Consider the following 17,775-nt stretch of genomic DNA (forward strand, 5'->3'; position numbering starts at 1 on the left):
AGTGCAGGCAACCTAGGGGTTAATAGAATGAGAGCAGTGACATCACTGGGGGAGCGGCAGAGGCCGGCAGTAATAAACAGCTAGAGGTCCATATTCAAAAGCCATTTAGTCTGATAACATAAATCTGTCTAAATGGCTTATCTCCTTATATTCAGCCTTTATCTGGCTAAATTCTAGCTGGCTAATAAGTTAGGAGGATAGAATTTAGCCGGATAAATTAGGGGTGGTCCAGGGGCATAATTGAAAGGAGTTTGGTTGGCTGGCTTTCGGGCCGATACAGTAAATCACGCGGCGAGCGCCCAGGCCACTCTCCTGTGCGCGCAATTCAGTAAATGAATTTATTTAAATTTGGGCCCGCGGTAAAAGGAGGCGCTAGGGACACTAGCGCGTCCCTAGCGCCTCCTTTTGGCCCGGAGCGGCGGCTGTCAGCAGGTTTGACAGCCAACGCTCAATTTTGCCGGCGTCGGTTCTCAAACCCGCCGACAGCCACGGGCTCAGAAACTGGACGCCGGCAAAATTGAGCATCCGGTTTTCGACCCAACAGCCGCGGGCTGACTTCAAATTTTTTTTTCTTTCTTTTTAACTTTTTTTACCCTTCGGGACCTCCGACTTAATATCGCCATGATATTAAGTCGGAGAGTGCCCAGAAAAGCAGTTTTTACTGCTTTTCTGTGCACTTCCCCAGCGCCAGCAGAAATTAACGTCTACCTTTGGGTAGGCGCTAATTTCTTAAAGTAAAATGTGCGACTTGGCTGCACATTTTACTTACTGTATCGCGCAGGAATGACTACTAGGGCCATCAACATGCATTTGCATGTTGCTGGCGTTATTAGTCTCGGGGGGGGTTGGATGTGCGTTTTCGACGCGCTATTACCCCTTACTGAATAATGGGTAAAGCTAGCGCGTCAAACGCGTGACCAAATGCTGGTTAACAGTGCGCTCCGCCTGTATCGGCCTGTAAGTCTGGTCGAGTCAAAGAGCTGTCCTAAAGTTATCTGGCTACATTCAATAGTGCGGTTGCACTGTTGAATATGCCTCCAAAGTTAGCTGGATAAGTATATCCGGCTAACTTTGCTATCGGGACTGTATCTGCATAAAGACCTCCTAATGGCCAATCATACTGCCCGATTTCCTCTGCTGCCAGGTTCTATCATTTGGTAGCAGCAGCTGCTGTGATAAAAGCAGGTATGGGGAGGGCTCTGTGCATTAGAGGGGAATGAGGAAGGGGGCACAGATGATGATCCTCAGTTAATAATGCACTATGCACAAGGTCCTCCGCTCAGATATCCTCCCCGGAAAATTATCCATGTCATTTCTTCTTCCAGAATGGCAACGTGCAGTGCCTGGCCAAGCGCTGCCCTCCTCTGCTCTGCAGTGAACCCTTCCTGCTGCCAGGAGACTGCTGCCCCGAGTGCCCAGGTACAAAGCATGTAGGATGCTACTGTTCACCATGAGCAACCTGAATGAGTTTTTCTACCAAGGCAGTGTATAAGAGTGAAGCTTGCACTGCTGCCGCCTGTGCTGTACCTGTTCTGTGGTGGCGCAGTGTATAAGAGTGAAGCTTCCTCTGCTGCTGCCTGTGCTGTCCCTGTTCTGTGGTGAGGCAGTGTGTGAGGGAAGCTTGCTCTGCTGCTGCCTATGCTGTCCCTGTTCTGTGGTGAGGCAGTGTGTGAGGGAAGCTTGCTCTGCTGCTGCCTATGCTGTCCCTGTTCTGTGGTGAGGCAGTGTGTGAGGGAAGCTTGCTCTGCTGCTGCCTATGCTGTCCCTGTTCTGTGGTGAGGCAGTGTGTGAGGGAAGCTTGCACTGCTGCTGCCTGTGCTGTACCTGTTCTGTGATGGGGCTGTGTGTGGGAGGGAAGCTTGCACTGCTGCTGCCTGGGCTCTACCTGTTCTGTGATGGGGCTGTGTGTGGGAGGGAAGCTTGCACTGCTGCTGCCTGTGCTGTACCTTTTCTGTGATGGGACAGTGTGTGAGGAAAGCTTGACTGCTGCTGCCTGTGCTGTACCTTTTCTGTGATGGGACAGTGTGTGAGGAAAGCTTGACTGCTGCTGCCCGTGCTGTACCTGTTCTGTGATGGAGCAGTGTATGTGTGTGTGGGAGGGGGGGGGGGAGCAGGGGGGAACTTGTGCTGCTGCTGACTGTGCTGTACCTTGTCTATAAGTATAAGCAACGCACTATTGCAGGGTGGAATCCTTGATAGTAAATAAATAAAAAAGAAGAAACTCCAGAAAAACCTTCTCTGGCATAGTTAATTGTTTTTAACTTAAAATGTGTGATTAATTTGTATGGCCAGCAAGAGAGTTTAAATTGCGACCTTGCTCTGACTTTGTATGGAAGAATCCAGCTGCTGGCGTTGCCTGCCCCCCCTGTCTGGGTTATTCCCTGCCTGCTCAGAGCCCGGCTGAGAGAAGGGGGAAGTAAGCAAGAGACTGTAAAGGAATTGCAATTATCGGTTCTGCCAGGGAGGTGCCTGATTATTCATTCGCCTCTCTGAGAGGGAAAGGAAGATGGCCCCGGGGATCAGGGGAGTGAAGAGGCTGGGAGCAGGTTCATTTCTGCCTCCTGCCTGTGCCTCCCATGAGCTGTCGCCTAGAATATTCCAGCCCTGTTAGTTGGGACTGAAGGACCTAAATGTGCGTACCCTAGAGGAGAGGAGAGGCGGAGGGGATATGACCTCAGTGGTATAAATGCACGTGGCCCCTGTTGCAGCGGCTGGTGGGGCTTAGGGGCCTCACACTCTGATTCATCCTTCCGGGTTCTTTTTCTGACCGGGGGGGCGGAGGTAAAATCTTTCCAGGTTGTTAGGCTTTTTGGAGGTCATCTAACAATTTCCAGTACAAAAAGACTCTACCACCGATTTGGAGGGTTTAAAAAATAAATTATTTTACTGGTCAGTTGATTGCAGATGAAACTTAGGACAGTACCTTTGAATACAAAAAAGGAAGTTCCAATAAATCACTGATACAGTCACTGTTAAATCTGCATTCCCTAGCACTAAGTACTCTTAGACCCTCCCTGGGCTCTTCCCTTGGATGGTACCTGCAAGCTGGTTGCAGACTCCTTCCCAGTAAATTCCTGGAAATTCTTCCTGATAAGAACATAAGAAATTGCCATGCTGGGTCAGACCAAGGGTCCATCAAGCCCAGCATCCTGTTTCCAACAGAGGCCAAACCAGGCCACAAGAACCTGGCAATTACCCAAACACTAAGAAGATCCCATGCTACTGATGCAATTAATAGCAGTGGCTATTCCCTAAGTAAACTTGATTAATAGCCGTTAATGGACTTCTCCTCCAAGAACTTATCCAAACCTTTTTTCAACCCAGCTACACTAACTGCACTAACCACAACCTCTGGCAACAAATTCCAGACCTTTATTGTGCGTTGAGTGAAAAAGAATTTTCTCCGATTAGTCTTAAATGTGCTACTTGCTAACTTCATGGAATGCCCCCTAGTCCTTCTATTATTCGAAAGTGTAAATAACCGAGTCACATCTACTCATTCAAGACCTCTCATGATCTTAAAGATCTCTATCATATCCCCCCTCAGCCGTCTCTTCCCCAAGCTGAACAGCCCTAACCTCTTCAGCCTTTCCTCATAGGGGAGCTGTTCCATCCCCTTTATCTTTTTGGTTGCCCTTCTCTATACCTTCTCCATCGCAACTATATCTTTCTTGAGATGCGGCGACCAGAATTGTACACAGTATTCAAGGTGCGGTCTCACCATGGAGCAATACAGAGGCATTATGACATTTTCCGTTTTATTAACCATTCCCTTCCTAATAATTCCTAACATTCTGTTTGTTTTTTTGACTGCTGCAGCACTCTGAGCCGACGATTTTAAAGTATTATCCACTACGATGCCTAAATCTTTTTCCTGGGTGGTAGCTCTTAATATGGAATCTAACATTGTATAACTACAGCAAGGTTATTTTTCCCTATATGAACACCTTACACTTGTCCACATTAAATTTCATCTGCCATTTGGATGCTCAATCTTCCAGTCTTGCAAGGTCCTCCTGTAATGTATCACAATCTGCTTGTGATTTAACTACTCTGAATAATTTTGTATCTTCCGCAAATTTGATAACCTCATTCGTATTCCTTTCCAGATCATTTATATACATATTGAAAAGCACCGGTCCAAGTACAGATCCCTGAGGCACTCCACTGTTTACCCTTTTCCACTGAGAAAATTGACCATTTAATCCTACTCTCTGTTTCCTGTCTTTTAACCAGTTTGTAATCCACGAAAGGCCATCGCCTCCTATCCCATGACTTTTTAGTTTTCTTAGAAGCCTCTCATGAAGGAATTTGTCAAACGCCTTCTGAAAATCCAAATACACTACATCTGCCGGTTCACCTTTATCCACATGTTTATTAACCCCTTCAAAAAAATGAAGCAGATTTGTTAGGCAAGACTTCCCTTGGGTAAATCCATGTTGACTGTGTTCCATTAAATCATGTCTTTCTCTATGCTCTACGATTTTGATCTTGAGAATAGTTTCCACTATTTTTCCCGGCACTGAAGTCAGGCTCACTGTTCTATAGTTACCCGGATCGCACTTGGAGCCTTTTTAAAATATTGTGGTTACATTGGCCTCCCTCCAGTCTTCAGGTACAATGGATGATTTTAATGATAGGTTACAAATTTTAACTAACAGATCAGAAATTTCATTTTTTAGTTCCTTCAATACCCTAGGATGCATACCATCCGGTCCAGGTGATTTGATACTCTTTAGTTTGTCAATCTGGCCTACTACATATTCCAGGTTCACAGTGATTTCGTTCAGTTTGTCTGACTCATCACCCCTGAAAACCATCTCCGGAACTGGTATCTCCCCACATCCTCATTAGTAAACACGGAAGCAAAGAATTCATTTAGTCTTTCTGCAATGGCCTTATCTTCCCTAAGAGCCCCTTTAACCCCTCGGTCATCTAATGGTCCAACTGACTTCCTCACAAGTTTCTTGCTTCGGATACATTTAAAAAAGTTTTTATTATGAGTTTTTGCCTCTATGGCCAACTTCATTTCAAATTCTCTCTTCGCCTTTCTTATCAATGTTTTACACTTAACTTGACAATGCTTATGTTTTATCCTATTTTCTTCAGATGGATCCTTCTTCCAATTTTTGATCAGTCTCTGTTGACATAATGCCTCTGTATCACTCCGTGGTAACACCACATCTTGAGTACTGTGCAGTTCTGGTCACCGCATCTAAAAAAGGATATAACTGCACTGGAGAAAGTGCAGAGAAGGGTGACCAAAATGATAAAGGGGATGGAATGGCTATTGTATGAGGAAAGGCTAAAGAGGTTAGGACTGTTCAGCTTGGAGAAGAGACGGCTGAGGGGGGATATGATAGAAGTCTATAAAATCATTAAAAAACTTGAATGTGTTAATAAGAATCAGTTATTTACTTTCTTAGACAATAAAAGGACTAGGAGGCTCTCTATGAATTTAGCAAGTAGCTCATTTAAAACAAATCGAAGACAATTATTTTTCACTCAGTGCATAGTTAAGCACTGGAATTCATTGCCAGAGGATGAGGTTACAGCAGTTAATGTAACTGGGTTTAAAAAAGGTTTGGATAAGTTCCTAGAGGAAAAATCAATAAACTGCTATTAATCAATAAGGAATAGTAACTTGGGATCCATTTAATGTTTGGGTATTTTCCAGGTACTTGTGAATTGGCCACTGTTGGAAACAGGATGCTGGGCTTGATGGACCCTTGGTCTGACCCAGTATGGCACGTTCTTCTTCCAACAGCAACTCTGCAATTAGCTTTCCCAGTCCGGCAGTACTTAAAGTGACTCCAACCAGAGATCCACTCCTCAGAGCTCTCAGGCAATCCCCACGGAGCAGGAAGAGTATGGGGACTAACCCCTCCGCTCCTTTTCACTCTCCAGATCCTCCTTGGATCCCAAGAATATTTCCCTAATCCCTAAGTCTGGAAGCCCCACCCTTGGGTCACAGCCACTCTCCTGAGACAGGCGATGGAGGAAATAGAGTACAGGCCGAAGTGGGCTCCTGAGGTGTGTGTGAAACACACACTCCCTGCCGAACCCTCCCACTCCCACTTATTCCCACTCGGGCTCTGATGCCTTTTAGTGAGGGACGGTTTGCTGACGCCTTTTTCAGAGGAAACAGTGACGTACAATAAGAGGTCCCAGTATGAGGCTCCAGGTGGGGTAACCTCAGGAGCATTATCAGAAAATACTTCTTTATGGAAAGGGCGATGGGTGCAGGAAATGGCTTCCCAGTGGGGACGAGAGAAGCAAAAAGGCTGTAACGGGAATCAGAAAGCCCGGGAGATAAGCACAGGGGGGTCCTTACTTGTGACGACGTGAGGGGGAATGCCAGAGATGAATTGAGCTCTAGGCCAGGCGACAGGAAGGAAATTGGGCAGGCTGAATAGGCCTAGAGGTCCGTATCCGCCGCCCTGAGCCTGTGTGCTTTCTCCCCCCAGCTCTGCCGGCGGGATGCCTGTACTCCGGGACGTCTTATGGACACACGCAGCGCTTCTACGACCCCTCCAACGAGTGCCGCGACTGCGTCTGCAGCAACGGGACCGTCACCTGCCAGCGGAAGCCCTGCGCCCCCATGCCCTGCAGCCACGCCCTGCGGCAGGGCTGCTGCCCATCCTGCGACGGTAACGGTCCTTCCTCCACGCCCAGGAGGGAGCGGCCCTGGCCCGGAGGCGCCACGCCCAGGCGCAGTGCAAGGAAATACAGAAAGAGGGAGGTGTGGGCAGGGAGGTCTGAATTCAGCACCACCTGGGCCGGCTAAGTGGCACCGTTTCAGTGGTCAGCCACGTTCAGCGTCCGCCACTGAGCCGGATAAGGGAGGGGCGGGACGGGTGTGTTCTAGGGGCGGAGCTCCTTATCCAGCTGCCATAGCTGTATTTGTGCCGATATTAAGCCTTATCCAGCTAAGTTAGGCAGATAAATTAGACCTGCCGTTGAGCATTAGATAGCCAAGTATATTCAGCGGCACAGTCTTATCACAGAATATCCCGGCCAAGTTAGCTGGCTATGTTTATCCAGTTAACTAGCCCAGCCAGATAATGGCTGAATTTAGGAAAGCCTGAGATAAGCACAGAGGAGCCCTAGTGGTGGGGGTCATAATGATAAAGCAGGAGATCAGTATTGCACAGAAAGGGAAAATGGTCCTACTGCAGTCACTGGGGTTGTAGATAGACAGGGAGTCCCTACCCTCGCTAACCCACGCTGCCGGGAATGCTGCTTTATTACAGATATGTCCTCTCATGCTTTCCTTACCTGATGGGGGGGAGGGTGTGGCTTGTTTTTCCAGGTTGTCTGCTGGATGGCAAAGAGTTGGCCAACGGCGAGCAGTTCCCGGATCCCTCGGATGTCTGCTCGCTCTGCGTGTGCTGGGAGGGCAGCATATCCTGCGAGCGTAGATCCTGCCCGGTGCTGGAGTGCCCCTTCCCCGTCAAAGGCCACTGCTGCAGAGCTTGTGAAGGTGGGGAGAGTACAACGTGTCCCGTAAAGAGGTGCTGTGGGAGGAGAGAAAGAATTAGGGTTTGAATAACATCTGGATCAATTCACCAGCTCCCAGCAGAAGTGATGGGGAAATGGAAGTGCTGTGGTGCTTCCACAGAAAGTAGTGGGACCTGTTTGGATGGATAAATTGGATTTGGACCACATCTGAACCCAGGGCAGGGAGTTCAGTGCCACTCAAATCCTCAGGCCCTGCTGGCTCAGGTCTTCTGGATTTGGTGTAGATGTGAATAAGTGAGATCCTTTATATTGCCAAGGTATCCAAGAAGATGAGTGCTGTCTTCCAATACGGCAGATCTGTGGAGACTTGCCTAAATGTGAAGCAACTGAGGTGCATCAAGGCTTGGGAAAAACTCTGATTCTGCGAGTCAGGAATTTACAGAAAGGGGGACGGCCCGGTCCCAGTGGAGCTCGGTCACTGACTGCATTCTCTCTTGCAGGCTGCGAGTACCTCGGCGAGGAGTATCTGAACAATCAGGAGTTCTCGGACCCACAGAACCCTTGCAGCCGCTGCGTCTGTGCAAACGGCTTCGTGGTCTGCAAGAGGAAGCCCTGCTACAAACCAGGGTGTAGCCACCCCATCACCCTGCCCAGCAAGTGCTGTCCTGTCTGTGAGGGTGAGTGACAGAGCTCTGAGGCCAGCCTGACCACATGGGGATTAGGACCATGTGCCACCTGGAGGGGAAGGGGGAGCGGTCTTTACCGTTAGAGAGGGGAAGCTGGGTTCCAGCCATAGCTCCAGGTCATCAAATCTGCATGCCTTCACTCTCTCTGACCTCCGCCTGCCCCCCCCCCCCCCCCCCGGGAATGCCGCTGATGCCCATGGGTAAATATATGCAGCCATGTAAAACCTTTTAACAATTACCCTGGTGGTGACACCTAGGGGCCAGTAGCAGTACTGACCCACCGATGTCTTTAGCGGTGTCACTCGTCTCCCACATTCACGGAAGGCAGTCCAGGAGGCGGGGCTGGGGGCAGGGAAAAGCATTTGCGCACGTACTTTTGATATTGGAAAGTATGCACGGAAATGTACAGAGGCAGGTGTAACTTCCTGCATGCATGTCCACGCGTGTACCAGCGCAACCTCGACATTTGTACCCTCTTAGTGGACAGTCCCTGCTCCTTAGAGCTTACAGTGTAAACAAGGAACAAACCGGAAGCAAAGTCTAAAAGGTTGGATCATTTTATCTCACCGGGGACAGCTGTAAGAACTGAGTCTTTGCCCCACAAAACAATATCTAAGAAATAGACAGAGTCCTTCGCTTGTTTCAGTTTTTATTTTATTTTCCCTGGGAATTTATCAGTATTTATTAAAGTCAACCAAATGGCAGAAAAATCAATGGAGAAAATTTCCGCCCTATGGTTTTCTCCTGTTTTAGTGTTTTAGCTGTAACGTGTGGCCTGCAGCCGCTCTTTGTGGCCAGAAAGGTGGTGGAATCCCGGGGGAATCATTTTGCTGGCCTTTCCCTTTTCCCTGCAGGATGCCTCTATCACGGAGTGACCATCAGCAATGGACAGAGCTTCCCTGAGCCTACGGACACTCTCTGCTCACAGTGCATGTGCAGGGTACGTGAGAGCTGGGCTTTCGTGCCCGAGGGTTAAAGCGGGTTAGACTCTGATACTGCTCGCTTGGAGGCCCTGGGAGGTGCAGCTCGCAGTGCATGTGCAGGGTACGTGAGAGCTGGGCTTTCGTGCCCGAGGGATAAAGCGGGTTAGACTCTGATACTGCACGCTTGGAGGCCCCGGGAGGTGCAGCTCGCAGTGCATGTGCAGGGTACGTGAGAGCTGGGCTTTCGTGCCCGAGGGATAAAGCGGGTTAGACTCTGATACTGCTTGCTTGGAGGCCCCGGGAGGTGCAGCTCGCAGTGCATGTGCAGGGTACGTGAGAGCTGGGCTTTTGTGCCCGAGGAATAAAGCGGGTTAGACTCTGATACTGCTCGCTTGGAGGCCCCGGGAGGTGCAGCTCGCAGTGCATGTGCAGGGTACGTGAGAGCTAGGCTTTCGTGCCCGAGGGTTAAAGCGGGTTAGACTCTGATACTGCTCGCTTGGAGGCCCCGGGAGGTGCAGCTCGCAGTGCATGTGCAGGGTACGTGAGAGCTGGGCTTTCATGCCCGAGGATTAAAGCGGGTTAGACTCTGATACTGCTCGCTTGGAGGCCCCGGGAGGTGCAGCTCGCAGTGCATGTGCAGGGTACGTGAGAGCTGGGCTTTCGTGCCCGAGGATTAAAGCGGGTTAGACTCTGATACTGCTCGCTTGGAGGCCCCGGGAGGTGCAGCTCGCAGTGCATGTGCAGGGAACGTGAGAGCTGGGCTTTCGTGCCCGAGGGTTAAAGCGGGTTAGACTCTGATACTGCTCGCTTGGAGGCCCCGGGAGGTGCAGCTCGCAGTGCGTGTGCAGGGTACGTGAGAGCTGGGCTTTTGTGCCCGAGGATTAAAGCGGGTTAGACTCTGATACTGCACGCTTGGAGGCCCTGGGAGGTGCCAGATTTTCCCTTCAAGGGGGATGAGTTTTCAGTGCAAAATCCATGGGTAGTTTTATACCATGAGCCTGGCAGATAGTTTTCTAAAAAAAAAAAATCCCATGTATAGGTTTTTCTTTTGAAAATTCACTTACACGGGTACATGGGCACAAAAATCCCTCTTTTGCAGCAAAGGGGGAGAAAGTTTGCCTGCAGATTTGAAAAGTCCTTTCTGCATGCATGCTAAATACAGCCCTAGAAATGCAGACCACACATATGTAACATGCATAGCGCATGCATGTTACCTGCACACTGCACGTATTTTAGTTGTACACTGCATGTATTTTAGTTGTACACCGCACGCAAGTTACCTGCACACCGCACGCATGTTACCTGCACACCGCACCCATGTTACCTGCACACTGCACGTATTTTAGTTGTACACCGCACGCAGGTTACCTGCACACCGCACGCATGTTACCTGCACACCGCACCCATGTTACCTGCACACTGCACGTATTTTAGTTGTACACCGCACGCAGGTTACCTGCACACCGCACGCAGGTTACCTGCACACTGTACGTATTTTAACCGTTCTCTGTAAAGGCTATGCCTATATACTTTCTGTTGTAAGTTACTTGTGAACCGGCACGATGTGCAAACGGTTGCCGGTATATAAAATTAAATAAATAAATAAATAAATAAATAATAAATTTTAGTTGTACACCGCACGCAGGTTACCTGCACACCGCACGCATGTTACCTGCACATCGCACGTATTTTACCTGCACACTGCACGTATTTTAGTTGTACACCGCACGTATTTTAGTTGTACACCGCACGTATTTTAGTTGTACACCGCACGCATGTTACCTGCACACCGCACGCATGTTACCTGCACACCGCACGCATGTTACCTGCACACCGCACCCATGTTACCTGCACACCGCACATATTTTAGTTGTACACCGCACGCAGGTTACCTGCACACCGCATGCATGTTACTTGCACGTCACACGTATTTTACCTGCACACAGCACATTCAGTCATGTGGGTTCTAGTGACTGGAGTTTGACAAGATGGTCACTCGATGTGCATCAGGTCAAAACCTGCAATGGATCCGATTTATTCTGATTAAACTGAAGCCCCGCCCTCCTCCAGCAAGAGTTCTATTCCCATTTGGAGCAGCTCACCTGGACTCGCCCAAAGGTCCTAGGCCAGAAACCAGCTGCAGACGCTGTCCTGAGAAATTCCAGTTCTTCTCGTCTCCCCACCGCCTGCCTTTCTCCTCTCGTCTTGGCTGCTGGCTCATGGTGCCAGGCTCAGGGCAAGGTGTTTCCCTGTCTCTGCTGAGAGCAACAATTCACGCCAGCCTCCCCTTTCTCTGCAGGGCGGCTCTGTGCAGTGCATGCGGAAGCTATGTTCCCCTGCTTCCTGCTCCCATCCTGTCACCGGGCCCTGCGACTGCCCGCTATGCCAAGGTGAGTGCCAGGCCTACGACGACGGTCACTGCAGGCTGTGCCACAGTGTAAGGCATGAATCGGGCCCGGATCTCTTCAGAATAGGATGAGAATGAGAGGAGGGGATGTAACCTTTCTGTCTAGGTCACCAATTTAAATACAAGTGAGATCAGTAATTACTGAAAATCATTACCAAATTGAGTTCTGATGCTTTCTTGGCAGCTTTATGGCCAAGGTGAAATATAAGGTTTGAGCTATGGGCTGAGGATGATCCCCTTATTGGCTTAATGTCTCAGACTGAGAACCTGTACAGTATGGGGTGAAGTGAGTTAACAACAATGGGTACACAAAACTGTTCGGACCATAGCCAGCATGGGAGGATTACATCGCCTGCTAAAAATGGCGCCTCGGCAGCTTCTTTATGAACCTGTTGGTGAAGACTGAGAGGCTGTTTAGTATGGGGAGATTAATGCTCTGCCGCCTGACTCTGCTGGGGACATGAAATCTTTAGGAACTTGACCGTGCAAATTTTATTGTTTTAATAAACTTATGTATCGCATAAACAGTGAGTGGTCAGTATTCGGACAGGGCGAGCTAAATAAGTTAACCAGGATATTCAGTAGTGTGACCACGTTTTAAGTTAGCCGGATAAGTTTGAATATCGCTAATTTTCCGGCTATAGCCTAGATTTATCAATCTGCAGCCTGTAAATATCACATGCAATAGGATGCACGACCACCAGGAGTCGCTCGACCAACGGCGACCCCACCACAGCGGCAGGTGCCCAGCGCCTTCTAAATAAAAAAGAAGGGTAGGAGCCCCAACGAAAGACCCGATCGGGAGACCCGCCCCCCCCCCCCCCCCCGACGTCATCAACCCAGGCGCCGACCCACAAGTGAATCCTACGAATCAAAAAGAAGCGCGATACCTAGGCGTCGCGCGCCGAAGGAGCGCAACAAAGGGACACTCCCCTTTGTGCATCCCTTAGTGCAAACCTAAGTATTTACACAAACTAGAAAATCCTACTATCAGTACACCTCATCTCAACCATCTGGCGAACCAAAATGGAAACCACCAAGCTTCCTCCAAAAATACTTTGAATGAAAAATCCAGGAATCACAAGAAAATAAGTAAGCACAATCCCTCAAACTCAACATACAGGAATCTAAAGACATGCTCCTATCATTCATCTTTATTAACACACAATCCATAGTTAAAAAAATGCCTATTCTCTCAGACTTACTTTTCGATAACAAACCAGATTTCATAGCAATTGCCAAAACCTGGATAAAAGACTCTGACAACGCCTTAATTAACCAAACAGAAGACCCTTCATACAAATCATTCACAATCCCCAGACCAAGAAAAAAAGGCGGTGGTCTAATGCTAATCATAAAGAAAAGCTTACAAATGAAACTTACCACAGCTAAGGCATGCTCCCCATTCAAAATTGCCCTCTTTGACTCTTCAAAGTTACAAATCTGTCTAGTATACTGTCCGCCTACAACCTTAGAACGACATCCCCATTCATAGAATTCATGATTGCCAACCTAACCCTCAATAAACCAATCATTATCCTTGGCGATTTTAATTTACACATGGATACACGTCCCCTATCATCCACATGCAAAACAATCCCAGATGCTCTTGCAAAAATGGAAGTAGAACAAATAGATCAACACACAAAGCAGGACACACCCTTGGCCTAGTTTTTATCAACACCAACATCTGGAACTCACACCACATAAAAATCACCGAAATCCCATGGTCAGACCACTACCTCATCCATGCCACCCTTACTCATAACAGTATACCATTTCATACCACCCTCCCTTTGATAGTGAAACACTGCAACAAAATCTCCAAGAGGAACTGAAGAACATTGACTTCACAAACACAGAAACAGCAACAACATCATGGATAAACATTACCAAAGCCATTGTGGATAAAACAAACCCAATCATCATAAAACAATAAAGAATCCTAAACATAACAATCAATGGTACGACACCATAAGATCAGCTAAACGAGAACTCAGGAAAAAAGAAAGATTCTGGCTCAAGAACAAAACCTCCCAATCACTCAATGCATACCGATCCCATTTAGCAAATTACAAAAAACTTATCCATAATACAAAGAGAGACTTCTACTCGACCAAAATAATCAAATACCAACAGAACCCCAGAATGCTTTTCACCATCTTAAAAAACCTCATCAAATTACCTAATGAAACACGAACACCTCCTAACACAAGCAAAAGCAACAACTTTGCAGAATACTTCACTGAAAAAAATCAGAAAATGAATAAACAACTCTAACATCAACACCACTATACATACCCAAACTCCAATACCATCTCTGGAAATATCAACAACCTGGCATGAATTCGACTTTGCCTCATCACTTGAAATCCAAAAAATAATCAGAAAAATGAATCCAGCAAATCACCCCATTGACAGCATCCCCATACAAGCAATTAAACTGCTTGACAACTCAATAATAAAAACAATAACGGGCATTGTCAACCTCTCCCTCACCGAAGGGATATATCCTGAATGCTTAAAATCAGCAATCATCAAACCATTAATAAAAAAGAACAACCTAGACCCAGAAAACATCCAAAATTATAGTTTCAGAAAAAATTTAAGCATGGAAGCATTACTCCTATCACTTAATGACACAGTTCTTCGAGGATTTGACAAAGGACTAAGTTACATTGTATTACTTCTAGATTTGTCAGCTGCCTTCGACACAGTCAACCATTCCATTCTACTCAACAGACTATCTGAAATAGGGATAACAGGCACTATACTAAAATGGTTCACCTCCTATTTATTTCAAAGACATTTCCAAGTAATATTCAACAACAATCTATCAAATAAAGTGAATCTAAATACAGGAATCCCACAAGGAGCTGCCCTGTCAGCTACACTTTTTAACATCTATCTCCTACCAATCTGTCACACACTGGATCGCCTGGGACTCATCCATTTCCTTTATGCTGATGACATTCAAATATTGGTTCCAATTCAGAATTTGCTTGAAGAAACCTACGAGAAAATAACCTTCTATCTCTCAAAAATCAAACAATGTCTTTCCAACCTAAAATTCATAATAAACATCGAAAAAACTGAATTAATCACCCTTGACAAAAAAATCAATGACTACCCATACAACCATTCAAAACAGAAAATCCAGAAACAATAATCTCTCCTGTTGACCATGCTAGAAACCTTGGAATTACAATTGACAAAGAATTATCCTTCAAAACCCACATAAATAAAATCAAAGAAGGTTATCACAAATTACTGACAATCAGACGTCTTAAACCTTTCCTCACACAAAATGATTTTAGAAGAGTCCTGCAACTTCTATTATTTGCAAACCTAGACTACTGCAATGCTCTACTCCTTGGTCTCCCTTTTACTACCATCCGTCCACTCCAAATACTGCAGAATGCAGCCGCCAGAATTCTTACAGGAATTAAGAAACAAGAACATAAAACACCAACTCATCTCCTTACACTGGCTCCCAATAAAATACAGAATAGAATATAAAGTTTTATCAATCCTCCACAAAATAATCATAGGACAACAAAACTACTGGCTAACCAAACACATTGAATTATATGCTCCAAAAAGGAACCTTCGCTCAATGAATAAAGGCCTCCTCAAAATTCCTCACGCAAAAACCACGCATCTATCATCAACCCGAGAGAGAGAGCTATATCCATCGCCAGCCCATCTCTATGGAACTCTTTACCCCACAATCTAAGAATTCAATTTGACACCAAAACCTTCAAAAAAGAGTTAAAAACTTGGCTATTTACCAGAGCCTTCTCAGACAAACTTAATCATCAACACCATCAGACTCCCAACCAGACAACACCAAGAAAACAGAGATACCACCCAGTCCACCCATGAAATCTCAATACAACCACGAAGCCTCCAATAATCGTTCAAGAACTTTTTCCTATATATAATAACTAACCCTACTATTACTTCCACCAATGTTACCTAATTCTTTCAACCATGATACTCTCTCTTTAAACCCTAATGTTACTTCGTCCTCATATTTTTCCTGTAAACCGTTGTGATGGCAAAACCGAATGACAGTATACAAAACATGTTAAAATAAATAAAAAAGGGATGTGTTTTATGGTAATAGCCTAATTATTGCATTGTGTGCTAACAGCACTTTGCCTATGTATTACTGGGAGAGAGAGAGACTGAGACTATCTACAAGGCCCTATTTATATCTCTATAGGAGGCCCACCTAGTAACTCGAGGTGAGGTTTAGGTAGTAGTGTAGGGGTTAGGGGCCACTTTTACATGCAGAGTGAGATGTACGAACAGAACAGTACACTCTTGTAAAGATTTGATGTCCTTTGGAGTGAGGAAACTCACACAGCGATGAGATTTGTACAATGTTCTCTCAACCTAGCTTGATGGGTATCTCCCCAACATCCTCTTCAGTAAACACCAAAGCAAAGAAATCTTTAATCTTTCCACGATGGCCTTATCTTCTCTAAATGCCCCTTTAACTCCTCAATCATCTAATGGTCCAACTGACTCCCTCGCAGGCTTTCTGCTTCAGATATATTTTTAAAAGTTTTTACTGTGAGCTTTTGCCTCTATGGCCAACTTCTTTTCAAATTCTCTCTTAGCTTGCCTTATCAGTGTCTTACATTTAACTTGCCATCGCTTATGCTTTATCCTATTTTCTTCTGTTGGATCCTTCTTCCAATTGTTTATTGAAGATCTTTTGGCTAAAATAGCCTCTTTCATCTCCCCTTTTAACCATGCCAGTAATTGTTTTGCCTTCCTTCCACCTTTCTATATCTGGAATGTGCTTCTAGGATGGTATTTTTTAACAATGACCACGCCTCTTGCACACTTTTTACCTTTGTAGCTGCTCCTTTCAGTTTTTTTCTAACTTTTTTTCTCATTTTATCAAAGTTTCCCTTTTGAAAGTTTAGCACTAGAGCCGTGGATTTGCTTATTGTCCCCCTTCCAGTCATTAATTCAAATGTGATCATATTATGATCACTATTGCCAAGTGGCCCCACCACCATTACCTCTCTCACCAAATCCTGCGCTCCACTGAGACTAGATCTAAAATTGCTCCCTCTATCGTCGGTTCCTGAACCAATTGCTCCATAAAACTGTCATTTATTCCATCCAGGAACTTTATCTCTCTAGCATGTCCCAATGATACATTTACCTAGTCAATATTGTGGTAATTGAAATCTCCCATTATTGCTGCACTACCAATTTGGTTAGCTTCCCTAATTTCTCTTAGCATTTCACTGTCCGTCTCATCATCTTGACCAGGTGGATGGTAGTATACTCCTATCGTTATACTCTTTCCCAACACACAAGGGATTTCTACCCATAAAGAGTCAATTGTGCGTTTAGTCTCATGCAGGATGTTTATCCTGTTGGACTCTATGCCATCCCGGACATAAAGCACCACCCCGCCTCCCAGATGCTCCTCTCTGTCACTGTGATATAATTTGTGCCCCGGTATAGCACTGTCCCATTGGTTGTCCTCCTTCCACCATGTCTCTGAGATGCCTATTAAATCTATGTCATCATTCACTGCTGTACATTCTAATTCTCCCATCTCCTGCTTATTAGCTGCCTTACTGACTATTAATAGCACAAACACACAAACACACTAAATACGGTACCCCGATAGTTTGCTTCTCCTCAATATTTAAAAAAAGAAAAATTTCCCAAGCAAAACTTACTGATTCCTCTCAGCCACCAGCAAGGTGATCCTCTCCTCTCAGTGCTCCCACTGCTGTTATGGCATGTTAAGTGCTTGTTTTAGATAACTCAAGCATTTAAGGGTAATTTTCACTCACTGGCTAGCTTGCAAAGTTAGCCAGATAAACTTATCCTGCTAACTTTGGCAGGTTATTCATCAGCGCAGCCACACCACTGAATATACCCAATTATCTTAAAGTTAGTCAGATAAGTTTATCCGGCTAACTTTAGGACTACTCTGCATCACAACAAGAGTTAGCTAGATAAGTTATCTGGCTAATTCTGAGTATTGGAGTGTACCTCAAAACGTTGAATATGTACCTCAAAACATGCATTGATGCTTGTGCTCCGTTAGTGTAGTTTAGGATGTAGGCTGAGTGCTATTTCGTTGAGCCACCGCTGTCCCGAGCAGCGTTTCCTTTGACTTGACGGGCTGCTTTCTTTCTCTCTGTCCAGGCTGCCGTTTCCAGGGACAGGACTACGTGGATGGAGAGGTCTTCCCAGCTCCCAAAGGCAGATGTGAGCAGTGCAGGTGCACGGTACGTGAGCTGCCAACAAGAGCGAA

At 46.2% G+C, this 17,775-nt stretch overlaps 1 protein-coding gene across 1 annotated transcript in view; it reads left to right on the forward strand.

Moving 5' to 3' along the window:
• The window catches only part of KCP (kielin cysteine rich BMP regulator), a 217,621-nt gene that overhangs the window by 153,060 nt on the left and 46,786 nt on the right, over nt 1–17,775 (forward strand). The window contains exons 19-25 of the mRNA XM_029616324.1: nt 1,326–1,419; nt 6,468–6,650; nt 7,313–7,483; nt 7,962–8,138; nt 9,002–9,087; nt 11,370–11,460; nt 17,667–17,749. Of these exons, the coding sequence (XP_029472184.1) occupies nt 1,326–1,419; nt 6,468–6,650; nt 7,313–7,483; nt 7,962–8,138; nt 9,002–9,087; nt 11,370–11,460; nt 17,667–17,749 (885 nt within the window). The remainder of the gene's footprint in view (nt 1–1,325; nt 1,420–6,467; nt 6,651–7,312; nt 7,484–7,961; nt 8,139–9,001; nt 9,088–11,369; nt 11,461–17,666; nt 17,750–17,775) is intronic.

The sequence above is a fragment of the Rhinatrema bivittatum genome, chromosome 9 (genome assembly GCF_901001135.1).
Source record: "Rhinatrema bivittatum chromosome 9, aRhiBiv1.1, whole genome shotgun sequence".
NCBI classification, from domain to species: Eukaryota; Metazoa; Chordata; class Amphibia; order Gymnophiona; family Rhinatrematidae; genus Rhinatrema; species Rhinatrema bivittatum.